The following is a 14,207-nucleotide window of genomic DNA, read 5'->3' on the forward strand; positions in this document are numbered from 1 at the left end:
AAGTTTAAGAAAATTAAAAAAATAGGAATGAAGAGAAGCATCTGAAAATTTATTTATGCTTTTCATATGATTGCAGAGGAAGGGGAAACACATTTCACCATAATAACGATGTAAAAACCCACAGAATTCCGGATATCAGTACTATCACAAATGCAGTAAGATAGAGTTTACTACCCATTTATAATCAGGTTGTACTAACAGAAAAGCCCAATAAACTAGAAACTGCAAATTGTTTTTATTGTTTTATGGTCGTGACCTCCAGAAATATCACAAAGACGTCCAAAATTGATTCTTATAATCGAACATATAATGATCAAAGTGTAGTGCATTGATTTCGGATTATTTTATTTTATTCTATAAAGCAGCTGATTCTACTAACCAGTGACCATGTTAAGAGGCACCTACTTATTTCATTTTATCATGGGATGGGCTTAACATTGACTCTGACCGGACACGTGGTCCTTCCTCTCAGCTAATAGTACCTTTGTAAATGTGTGCTGGCCTTATGTTTGTTTTTCATCCTTCAGTTGAAGTGATTTTTTGTGTTGTGCTTTAATTAATACACTAGTTTTAATCAATTTTTTAACCAAACATGTACAATTTCCATTATAAAAATCACCTTTTAGAGAGATAAATAGTTTAGATATTATTAAAGTATGAAAGTTTAGATGTATAGCAAATTTCAACTTCCAAGGCCTTGGAATGAATTACCAAAAAACAATGTGTTATTGGGTTCACATTACGATATTTTCATGATACAATGGTGTCTCTGGAATGGATTAATATCGTAAAGCGAGATCCACTGTATTTACTGTGGGAATGCCCCCCCACAAAGTTACACCCCTGAAAAAAAAAGCTGCACTTTGTGCCTAATGTAATCTAAGGATATGTTTCGTGTAATCCCAATATCTTGCAGCTCATATAGCAACCTCCTGTGAAGAACAATGAAATACTTTGCTAATGTCAGTGATTTCCTGCACCCAAGATATAAACTCATATTACAGAATGATTGTCATACAAGTTTATGATGGTGCCTCAGTAGCCAGGTGGGCAGGAGCAGCAGCGCATAGCCCACGCTTCTTGATTAGACCGGGGTTCGAGCCCGTGCCCACCAAATATGGAGGATGCGGAAAGGTTGGAATGACCACTGCATATCCCCAGAGCAATATGGCCTTAGTTGCTAATGCTCCTGAAAACCAAATAACAACAAACAAACAGGTTTATGAGGCTAGTTAAACAAGATTTTCCCTTTAAAAAATAATGCTCTGTTCTCATTATCCCCAGATGACCTTGTATTGTATTTGTAACCATTACCACTATGATTTTTTCTACCACTGAAATTTGATTGGTCTGTGATTACTATTATTAATTGGCAAAATATTGGTGCTTCTCTAGTCCAAGGGAATTGCCCTTGAGTCTGACGAAGCCCCCCCCCATAGTTTAACCTTTATGGTGAAATGCATTCCCTTGCTACTTTCTTCAAAATAATCAGTATATGCAATCCTGTCCCAGGCCCCTTACTTGTTTTCATGCTCAAGTTAGTAAAGTCGTTTGTAATTTCCATATCACTGATTTTACAATAGCTAAATTCAGTAGCACAGTTTCTCCTCACCATGGAGGGAATTTCATCTGGAAAGATCAATGAAGAGTATCCTTAAGATTTTTCAGCTACATCACCTGGATTGCTATTCACTTTCCCACAACCATTGTGCAAGAGGCAAATTTGATTCGTCTTCTTTGTATTTACATACATGTAAAACTCCATTTTTCCTTTCTTTGCTTCTTAAGACTGCAACTTTTGATGCTCAGATTCTTACTGACCTAACCATGTGGTACTATTGTATACTACTTATACCTCTAATTTTTATTATATGTTTCCACATTTTTCATCATTCTGTAACTCTCCCATGACTGTTGATTTAAGATTTTTCACCACATGGTGAGTTGCACTACCAGTTTCTTCATTCAAGCCTTTGAATAAAAGAAGGATATGGTCATCATATACATATAGACATAAATGCAGCCTGTGATGCAGTCACTGTCCCTCACCTCCTACTTAATGGTTTTATTTCATCACGTGAGACATCCTATAAGCTCCTACCTTTTCTAACAACAATGGAGTTTACTAATGCACTCAAGATTAGAAGGTTGCTTTTTTTTTTTTCATAGATGAACAAAGAAAAACTTTCACAATGAAGATAATCTCATCATCAAAAATCTGGGACACCTGCTCATGGAGAATCCCTCAACCATATCTCAGAACTAAACCAACTCTGCAGTAGGCTTGCTTTGTCAGATAATTTTATCCCTAAGCACTCTCACTCCAGATAAACCAATTCAATGAAGATCTGTACAAGTCCAAAAGAAATGGGAAATGCAAATGCCACATTCTTATACCTGTTAGCCACTGAGGTGTGCTGAGCAAGGAACATGCCTAAGATACACGCTGATACTTACCCTTTAGCTAAATGCATCCTACAGGTCAGCTTAAAGCATATTATTTCATTTCCGTTTTGGTTTGTCTTTAAACTATGCTTGTACTATATTTATAATTTTTACTTATTCTTTATTTTAGTTATTAATGTTTAATTATAAACATTATATTGAAAGAGTTGTTTTATGCATGTGCACTTCAGTACCCATGCATAAAACAACTCCTTCATACTCTTAGACATTTAGTCAAGAAATATTTTTAGATTAAACATTATATTGATTGTAATTTCACTTTAAATATTGTATAGTTTTATTAATCATTATATTAACCCTTGGCATATTTTCTATGATGGAAATTAGATACCTGCTTCTGATTACAATAAAGGATTATATTTGTTTATCTTGTTTTCAACTGTCATATAGCTAAAGCTTGTGCATGAAAATATATCTTGACATGTCCTCTAATTTAAAATGGACATATGCTAATTACAGATAAAGGTGATATTGATGCGAGGGACTTAATACAGATAAGAAAAGAAAAATTGGAACTGTATCATGAAAATCTAGTAACATCCAAATTGGGTGAATTTGAGAAATATACAAAGGTGAGAAAATTAAATATAATGTTATAATGTAAATTATTTTCAATGTTAAAAGACTGATTTCATGATAAAAAAAATTAAGCTTCTTCCTTTCTGCATTTAGCTTGCAGCTTTTGTCCATTCAATTTTACAGCCTGACTGCATCCTTCTACCATAATTTGGGTCTTCCTAAGCTCCTCTTGCCTTTCGGACAGTCCCTTATCTCTTTTACTAAGCTTGTGTCATATGATCCACCTGATGTTACTTCACAGCATTTCCTAAACAATTTCATGTGGTCTCTTGAACTTGGCAATCACTTTTTAATTCATAGGTTTGATAAAAAAAAAGCGCTGGCAGGCAGAAACATCAGCTTGATGAAATCAGATTTTCATACAAAAGAAGCACCAAGTTTAGGGTCATGGCAAGGTACATAATTCAAAAGCAGCAGTGTCTTCAATTGCCTAGTAAACATTTGCCTTTTCATCCATGCTTTACAGATGGGCTTCAGCAGACCCCACCCAATTTCATCTCTGCTGGCCTCTTGTTACTTGAATACTCGGAGATATTTAGAATGATACAGAATCATAGGCTTTAATTTAATGTCATCAGAGGATAATCTATCTTTTATGTGCTTTTTAGTCTCTTTCATATGCTATCTGAAGTTGCTTCATCCTTAGCTATAAAAGTTCTCTTTGGCCTCTTTTTTTTTAAAAGAGGTTCATTCCTTTATCTGCATGCCTAGCTATTTTCAGATCTCGTAAGCCAATAATATTTTAGGGCAGAGGGCCTCAATCTATGCAAATTTAAACTTAGTCAATAATTAGTTAAATTTGTGAGGAAGACACAAACATCAACTCTTTGAATTGGTATGACTTCTTAAATTGTAACTTTACTGGGTGAAATTTAGCTTTCTAAATTTTCTAAGAAATTTCTTAAATTTCCCTTTGTAAAGATTAGTTTCTTTCTATATTTTAATAGAATTCAGTCTGAACTTGAGGAAAATTTTTATTATGAATTGATTGTTAAATTAAGATATAATAGAAGTTTCTATTATACCTTAATTCTAATTATAATTTTCTATAAAAATATATAACTAGAGAAATTACTTAATACTTATTATTATGAGGATTGTATCTTTCAGATATTGAGTGAGGATGAAAAAATACGAGGTGTGGCAATAAAGTTCCTATCCTGGTACAATAAAAAGAACACAATGTGAAGGAGCTCAAAATTTATTTAATGTTTATTCAAAGTAATCAACACCTCACTGAATGCACTTATTACACCATTCTAAAAGCTTTTGAAAAGAGTCAACAAAGGCATACAAAGAGATGATGTTCCGTTTGGTGGTTACATTTTTATTTGTCCTCCTTTGAGGGCAAATTTTCACTTTGGGAAAGAAGATGTCTGCTGGTGCTAGATTGGCAGAGTGCAGTGGATGGTTGATCTGTAAAATGGTATGTTTTGTCGGGAATGTCTTCACAAAAAGTGCAGAATGGGCAGTGGCATCATCGCAGCAAGAATCAGCTGCCTTTTATATCGTAAGTGCATGTTCATCCTGGAAATGTGCGTCAGTAGTCTTTGAAGCACCTGTACTTAGAATGCAAATTGATTTTTTTCCCCTTCAAATTTAAATTCTTTGTAAATCACACCCTGTTTATCAAAAAACATGATAAGCATTATCTTGATCCTGGACTTCTGTAAACAAAACTTTTTGTGCCTTGGTGATGATTTGAAGTCCACTTCATGCTCTGACATTTCATCTCTTGGTCATACTGAAACACTCAACACTCATCTCTAGTGATAATACAGTCAAGGTAATTAGGATTGTCTTGACCAGTTTTCATCAAGTCCTCACATGATGATGCTCTTCATCGCTTCTGCTCATCTGTGAGGCAATTTTGAATCAGCACAAATTTTGCACAGACTTTCCTTTTTCCTAAATCTTCATGCAGAATTCGACATATCTCCTATACATATCCAACTCATCAGCCATCATTCTGAGGGCCAAACAATGATCTCTTTCCACAATTTCCCAAACTTTTGTAACTTTATCCTTATTTGAGAGGTTGATGGACACCCGCTCCATTGCAAACATTGTTGCATCCATCTTTAAACCACTTGTACCATTCAACCACACTGTTACAACTTTATGTTTCATCACCATAAACAGTTTTTAACATTTCATATGTTTCTCTTGCAACTTTTCCCAGTTTAAAGCAAAATTTGATATTCATTCATTGCTTCATTGCAAAATTGTAATATGCAACATTAATGCTACTAACAAAACTGGTTATTATGGGCAACCTGTTGACCTACTGGACAATCTGCACCACCATTTGTTGGAGGAAGTTTGAACAATAACAACAACGTACCACTTCCATTTATTTTCAGACTCATCAAACGTCACCACAACAGCACAGAGGTGTGGCAATTAATTCTGAGAACTTAATTGCCACACCTTGTATTATTACATTACTAGTGTACAGACAACATTCCACTCCTGTCAGGCGCCTCCGTAGCCAGGTGGGAAGGAGCAGCAGTGCATAGCACACACTTCTTGATTAGACCGGGGTTCGAGCCCGTCACCACCAAATACGGAGGATGCGGAAAGGTCAGGGAATGACCACCGCATATCCCGGAGCAATATGGTCTTAGTTGCTAATGCTCCTAAAAACCAAATAACAAATAACCACTCCTGTCAGACTTTTTCTTGAGGAATTTGAAAACACAGTGGCAAATGAAGAGATGTTTGACTGAAAAGTCTATTATATTTGGTGACTGACTTTCATATAAACTTGAAAAATCATAATTCTGATTATATGATTATGGACTACTGTTGAATACTCAGTTCGCATGGTTTTACACACACTATATTTGGAACCACCACAAAGCAAGTAGTTTGAAATGTCAAAGACTTCTTGTTTAGATCATATATAACCAACATTAATTTATCTCGTACCCTTTCTTGCATTATTGAACTTTCTAAGTCAGATGTTTACTGTTTGTATGGTCAAAAAAAAAAAAAAAAAAGTGATCATTAAGTTATAGCCTGATGGCACTATAAATAAGTACTCTGTTCCACATTATTTTATTAAAAACGAATTAAAAGCAAAAACATAAACTTTTCTAACTCTACATGTCAGTACTATTATATTAAATTGACAATTTTCTGGATCAGATGACTCAGATCTTCAAAAACTGAAGATGGTATAGAAATAGAAATGAAAAATCTTTAGTAACAGTTTACCAATCAATAAGAATGCAGGAGAACACACAAACCATGGATAACTGATGAAATAATTACCTTAATGAAAAGTAAAGATAAATTATTTAGGTTAAGCAAAAAACTTTCCTCTCTAACCAAGTCATGTTAACTACAAAAAACTTAGAAATAAAGTTAATACTCTAATTAAGAAATTAAAAAAGAATTATTATAAGACTATACTCACAGATAGCAATATGTCACAAATGTGTGGCATTGGAAGCAAATTGCTGCTATGGATAAAGGGATGGTTGAGTGAGAGAAGACAGTGGTAATCAATGGATCTCATTGTGGACTAATGTTATTAGTGGAGTCCCTCAGGGTTCAGTTTTGGGTCCATTGTTGTTTTCGGTATTTATAAATGATATTGATGATGGTATATCAAGCTTAATGTCCAAGTTTGCAGACAATACGAAGGTTGGCAGGGTTGTTAAGGACACTAATGACAGTACGCTGCTGCAACAGGATCTAGAAGAGTTGAGCAGATGGGCTGAGAGGTGGCAAATGAAGTTTAACATTGACACATGTAAAGTGTTACATATGGGAAGTAGCAACCCCAGAGTAGTGTATCAACACTGTGGTACTACACTGACAGTGGTAGAGAACGAAAGGACCTGAGGGTAATTGTGCAGGCAGATGTGAAGTTTTCTGAGCAGTGCAGATGGTCTTCAAGAGTAGCTCATGGTGTCTTGTCAATGATATACAAGAATTTTTCTAGCAGGAATAAGGAGGTGATTATCCCCTTGTATAAGGCAATGGTCAGGCCACACCTTTAGTACTGTATACAGGTCTGGAGGCCTGTATACAGGTCTGGAGGCCTCATTTTAAGAAGGATATACAGCTGTTGGAATGAGTACAGAGAAGGGCAACAAGATTAGTGAATGGAACAAAGGATTGCTCTTACGAAGAAAGGCTTAAGTTTTGTAAATTACAGTGTCTGGAGACTAGGCACCTGCAAGGTGATCTGATTGAGGTGTATAAAGCCTTGAATGGTTTGAGCATGCTCATTGCTTATGGGATTCTTCCTCTTGCTCAGAATAATCACCTGAGAGGGCATAAATTGAAATTGAGGAAAGACAGATGTAGGATAGATGTATGGAAGTTTGCCTTTAGCCAGCAGGTAGTTGGTTGGTGGAACAGACTTCCATCCTTTGTTGTGGAAGTTGATAGCCTAAATAAATTTAAGGCTGAGCTGGACAGGTATTTTGATCGAATGGAGGGGTGAAATGGGAGATTTTTTTTTTTTTTTTGGCTGATGCTTAATAAGCTTGCTTTCTTTTATCATATGCCTCTGCTAATGCTAATGATGAATAAATAGAAAATATGAATAATTTAATGAACAAGAGGATTCCTGTCAGACATTATATAACTTCTTTATTAAATACAATTCCAGGTAGGAATAAGGAGGTTCAGGTAGCTCACAAATTTGCAAGTCTTACCTTGAATACAACTAAGCAGAGTGAACATTATTGCCGTACTAAGTTACAGGGGATAAATACCTTGCCTAATATCAGCAACTCTTGTTATTTTAGAACCCCACTATGCTGATATATTATTTATCATCAAACACATGAATAAAAAATCAATAGGTTTAGATTGCACCCTGGCTTAGCACCATGAAGGGTTTGTAAAGGTAGGGTACCTGCGTGTACCTAGGAACCTTACAATAAAGATCATATATATTTATATATCAGATGTTAAACATAATATGGAACTTTTGCACTGTTTATTATAGAGTTAATTTCTGGGATGCTAAGAAGGACTAGTGTTTATCCTTCCAGCTTATTTCCCTTCTTAATACACAATACTTTCTTAATAAAACAAGTTAGTGCATAGCATCATGTGATGTTATGCACTAACTTGTTCGATTAATGAATTTTCTATAGTTTGAGACTTTTTTTAGCCTGAAAACCTTTTAGTCTGAACTTCTTAATTTGCAGACCTATATCAGTACAATTGGTGCTTAACAAACTAGTGGAAAATTACCTGATATCTCATATCATTTCTTATGTACTAAATTTAACCTATTGAGTAATAATTTATTTGCTCATCAAAAAGGCAAGAACTAACATTAGTTTTGTTGCAGGAGCTTAATTTTGCCTTAAATACCAATAACTATATTCTTATTCTTTTCACTGATCTGTCTAAAGATTTGATAGATGTTAAGTTATTAGAAAATAAATTATAATAATGGGATTAGAGGTTCCTAATAGCAGTTATTAGTTAGTCATCTTAATCGTAAAAAAATTAGTATTTCTAATAATTTAGGTAATAAATATCAAGTAAATAGTATCGCGTAAATAGGGGTGTACCTCAAGGTACACAATCTGTGCTTGCCTTTTTAAAGACTATAAAGTTATATTTATAAATTTAAAAGATATTAATCTTTGTAAATGATATCTTTACTGTAATTTAAAAATTAATATTAAAACATATGCTGATGTTATTATATTATATACTATAGGAAGAGTATAAATCAAATCAAATAATCCATGATTGACAGGATGACTTGTTGAATGTACAGAAATGGACTAAAAATAACTTGTTAGTAATAAACAGACATTAAGATCAAATTCACATTGATTAAAATTCCTTAACATTAGATGTATTTATGATATAATAAATGTCTCTTCATATAAATATTTGAGTATAGTTAAAAAGTTAAAATTTAATTTGTTTGCTCTGTCACATCAGGGAGAAACTGATATTAGCAACCAAAATTTTGATGCATTTCGCATTAGTCTGTCTCATTATTAATTATGCAATCAATATTTTGATTAATGCTAGTAAATCTGATTTTTATACATTAGAACAGGAGTATCCAACCTGTTTAGGCTAACTGAAAAAACACAAACTGTCAAAGATTGCCTATTGCATAGGTTGTGAAGGCAAGCATGTTGCAAGCTGCAAGAATAGTTCTTTACTAATTATACATTTTTCAAAATAGAATTTAATTTTATCTACAATATTAACAGTAATTACAATTTTTTTATATTTAATAATGAAATATGAAAATCCACAGATTATTACACAATACTAACAACATTCTTACTATATATTATAATAATATTGATTAATTAGTATTATAGGTTATAATAATATTGGTAATTCTAAGGAAGATATATAAAACATGAGAAAGCAATATAGAAATATCAAATATGCCCTTCTCTTTAATCTCTCTCCAGCAGCTCAACATCCTTCCTAAAATTAGGCTTCCAGAACTGTATACAGTACTCAAGGTGTGGCCTGACTTGACTATTGCCTTATACAAGGGGATAATCACATCCTTATCCCTGCTAGAAAAATTCCTGTATATCATTGACAAGTCACCATGAGCTGTTCTGGCAGTCTGTCTGCATTGCTCAGAAAACTTCATATCTGACTGCACAATTATCCCCAGTCTTTTTCATTCTCCACTAGCCTGAGTGTAGTATGTTACTGTGGGGTTACTTCTACCCATATGCATACTTTGCATTTGTCAATATTAAACTTCAGTTGCCACCTCTCAGCCCATCTATCCAACTTTTCTACATCCTGTTGCAGTAGCGTATTATCATTACTGTCATTAACAACCCTACCAACCTTTGAATCGTCTAAAAACTTGGACATTAACTCTGATATACAGGTCGACCACTAATCCAGCAGTGTTGGGACCTGTGGGGTGCCGGATTAGTGAGTTTGCTGAATCACCGGTGGTTATTTTAGTACATACATTTTACCCAACAGCTAACCACCTCCTTTTACCTTTAACACGTTGACTGCCAAGCTAATTTAAGAAAAAAATTCTTCAGGGGCCAAAAAATATTTAGGAAATAATTTGATTAGTAATTCTAAAATAAATATTAGTAAAATAATAAGAGGAGTTTACCTCAATATAATGCGTAGAAAAAACGAAAAAATCGACAACTTACCGGTACATTAGAGTAAAATATAAATTATTTATATAAATAGAAATTATATATAAATTATTTCGTTTTTTCCATTTTAATTTCTGGAGGGTATCATACGGAAGTGTTCTACGCACTATATTGAGGTAAACTCCTTATTATTTTACTAATATTATTATCAACGTAGAACATATTGAGTAGTACAGCTCTGATTCATACTATCTAATAAAATAAGTATTGTAATGTCAGTGCTTTCATATTTTTTCGCTTAAAATATATATATAAAAAAAGTCTTTATGTCGCATATATGTGGCCACATATATTGTTACTTTACTTCTCGAGAAACCGTGTCAACCACATGTGTGACGCTATCACGGCATACATATGAAGGTCATTTGTGATTAATCTATTGCACATACACGGCGAGCGCTGCAATAAAACTAATTGCGATAAAATAAACTCAAACATTGCAATAAGTTTGTCAGTATTGTGAGAGGTTTTGGGAAAACAAGTTTGTTAGCAAGTTTGTATAAGTGTGTTGTAAAAAAAAAAAACTAAAAAGGAATGGCTAAAAGAAAATTACTAAGATAAGAGGAACTGAGAGAAATTGCTGGAATTTACAATTAAAAAGAGTTAAACTTCTCACAGACACACTGCTGTCGAGTTTTTTCAGAAGTTCAACTTTATCTGTTATGGACGTTGTTTGCGCTTTACACCACAGGAGGCACTTCCTTTATGCATTGGAATCATGGCTGGTGCTAAATGTGAGCAGGTTGTAATAATAAATGCAGAAAAACATGTGGGAATGGTTTGCTAGTGTTTACGAGTTCACACCAACAGCTGATTCTGCAACCAACGCCACCAGAACAGTAGCAGCAGGTCGGTGCGCAGACCTGGGAAATTTGAAATTACGTAGCCAGATTAGTGATGGTTGACCTGTACCATTATTAATAAATACAGAAAGCAATAATGGGCCCAACACTGAACTCTGTGGGACTCCACTAATAACATTAGTCCACAAAGAACAGTGTTCATTGATTACCACTCTCTGTCTTCTCCTACTCAACATAAATTTATTTACTACACTCCTAGCATTGGTGTACATGCAAATATACATGCACCTGTTCTTACTTTTAGTTACCCTAGCACAGAACATATATTTGCTTGTTCCATGATGACTCCAGCAGTTGTTGAAATCTCCAGCAACTTGCTTTCCAGGTCATTGCTCATTCCAATAGAAGCAGTGCAAGAATCACTTTCACCTCTGCCTGTGGCTACTGTCATAGGCTGCACAATGTGAAGAAGTGGGCTGCATGTGCCTCTTCAGAGTTGTGCCAAGGGTAAGGCGAACGAGGCTCTTGCCTCAGGTTAAAAGCTGAAAGGGGCACCAAAAGAAAGATTAAATAATTGCCAACATTGCCATCATTAACAGTAGAGCTCGATTTTTCATTCTTACTTCAGGTACAAAAATGGCTCGGCATGACTCTGTGCCTCTTAGACCACAAGTTGGAATTTCCTGTATAAGAAAATATTAGAACTCATTTCATTAAAGTTACCTTGAGAAACTATTAAAATTAAAAATTCTGTTTCCTTCCTAGAAACAAAAACAGAATTTATTCAGCTCTTCTCTTCCAAGACTAAATCATCTAATGCTAAATAAGTATGATGCTAAACATCCTGTTGTGACTATTAGTGTGATGTTATTAAAACTAAATTTTAAATATAGATCAAAGTATGTCACCCTCTGAACTGAAATTTTGTTTAATGAAATATTTAATTTATTATTGTTATTATTATTAATGATAGTGTAATTTTGCTCTCTCTCGACTCTGGAATTTTTTATTTTTTCCATTTTGCATTCTACTCCTCCCTTTTTGTTAGGAAGAGAATACTACGTGTTTTTTTTTTTTTTAATTTTAACTCAAATTGTGTAACAAAAACTTGTTGGTATGGGGCTCGATTTCTTAATGTATATTTTTTGATTTAATAAAATTATATTGTATTATTATTAATAATAATATACTGGCAAATGATGCACAAGAAAGCAAGCTTGTATAACATCAGCCAAAAATGAATAAATAAATAAAGCCGTCACTGCCCACTTCATCTGTTTGTCTCTTCTAATAATTTTCACAACTCCGATCTGTAGTATAATTATGGCCAAAGGCTCACTTACTTTTTCCTTTTTTTTTTTTTTTTTTTTATTGCTGCTTGTTTTAATATAATTAGATATATCCCTCAGGTATGTTGTTTACTTTTAGCTTCAACAGTTTCTCCTTCAATTTGTTTTATAACTGTATACTTTTAGTATTCCCATCTCTTAACTTCATCACCGGTGAATGTGGATGCAAAATATTTATTTTGCTTGCAACGTGAAGAGGATCATCAACGGTAATGCCATTCACTTTTGTAGCAGTTCCACCCCCCCCCCCCAATGATTTCCAGACTTATGGGCAACCTATAGATTATAAAGGATGCTTTTAAAAATGGCAGAATAAATGCATTTACGCATTTTTGATATTTCAGGTGTATGTCAGGTTTATTGGGCGTTGATTGATTGATCAATGTCTTGTAGATTAACCTCAAAAATAAAGCTCATTTTTAGTTTACAAGTAAAGTCATCAAGCAAAATACCTGATTGATTTGAATAGAAGATAGTTCAAAGCAATTTCACCAATGATTACTATAGTGACTATGTCACACTGTTTTTCTATTGTTATCATCATGGAATTTAAACAGTTATTAATTTTTGAATTAAATATAATGTCCACATCACAGCAGAGAGAAGTTCAGACATAAAAGTGCCTGATTCCTTATTGTGTGGTGTTTTTGAAGTCAGCTGTCAACCAGAAAAAATGAAGGATTTTTCAATCTATCTTGTATTTATCTTGTATTGATAGATGCAAGGAAGTTTGCCTTAGCCAGGTAGTTGATTGTTGGGAGGGAGGGAGAGATTTCCATCTGAAAGGAATAATTTGAATAAATTTACGGAAGAACTAGACAACTATTGGGGGGATGGATGGTGTTGATGTAGGCAAGTTTTTTTTTTTTTTTTACTAATGCTGTATAAGCTTGCTTTCTTGCATCATTTGTCACTACTAATGCTAAATAAAACTTTTTTAGCTTAAGCAGTTAATTGAATTTTGTTTACTGTAATTATTATTATGTGCAATGGGCCCTACACTAAATCTGGCACTTATGTCATCACACAGGAATTGATGTTCACTGATTTTCTCTGTCTGAAAGATCTTTTTTAACCGGAGAGTGGTGGAATGATTTCCCTTTGCATTGTTGTGCTGATGTTTTGAGAATTAAATGTATTTGTATATCATTATGCTTAACCATGCTGTGAATATGAGTCACTGCATATTTGTCCACTGCACTCTGAACATGATATCTCACTATGAAACTCCAATTGCTGATTGTTCCAGAAGGAACAGAACTTCAAAGGATTAACAAACACAATTATTCTTTCTTATTTTAGGGAATTGGACGTAAAGTTTTAGAAAAACATGGCTGGAAAGAAGGCATAGGAATAGGCAAGACGTTAACAGGAATTGCTGAACCAATTGAAGAAACAGGACAGCATCCACAGAATAAAAAAGGATTGGGGTATTCCAAACATTTATCTTAAAGTTACTTTGTTTCATTTATGTGAAATTGCCTGCTGACTATGTAATTTTCTAGCTATCTTAAAATTCAAACTTGAAAGTTACTTAATTTCAAAACACAGATTTTGTTGCAGTATTTAATTTTCATAAATTTAGTCTGACAATGTATAACAGGTATCGTTCTATTTGATCCAAGGTGTAACAATAAAGTTTGTTCATATTAATGGCTACTGTCACCCTCCAAGTTAGCCCCTTGCAGCTTATGTCCATCAGTGTTGTCATCATGCTTTTTTTTTAATGTTGTAGAAATGTCTGCAACATTAAAAACCTTCAAACCAGGTCTCATTTTTAGAAATAAAAAAAATTAGAGGTCCAAATGTGGAGAATGAGGTCCCGTAACCTGGACTATACACATTAGCCCAGTAATGTT

General features: G+C 33.9%; 1 protein-coding gene across 1 annotated transcript in view; it reads left to right on the top strand.

The window, feature by feature from the left end:
• LOC150085812 (G patch domain-containing protein 3-like) overlaps nucleotides 1-14,207 on the top strand; it is a 90,980-nt gene that overhangs the window by 70,487 nt on the left and 6,286 nt on the right. The window contains exons 4-5 of the mRNA XM_090373499.1: nucleotides 2,926-3,038; nucleotides 13,651-13,778. Coding sequence (XP_090229625.1) covers nucleotides 2,926-3,038; nucleotides 13,651-13,778 — 241 coding nt within the window. The remainder of the gene's footprint in view (nucleotides 1-2,925; nucleotides 3,039-13,650; nucleotides 13,779-14,207) is intronic.

Source organism: Mastigoproctus giganteus, chromosome 5, assembly GCF_048544385.1.
Source record: "Mastigoproctus giganteus isolate SK-2022 chromosome 5, ASM4854438v1, whole genome shotgun sequence".
NCBI lineage: Eukaryota > Metazoa > Arthropoda > Arachnida > Uropygi > Thelyphonidae > Mastigoproctus > Mastigoproctus giganteus.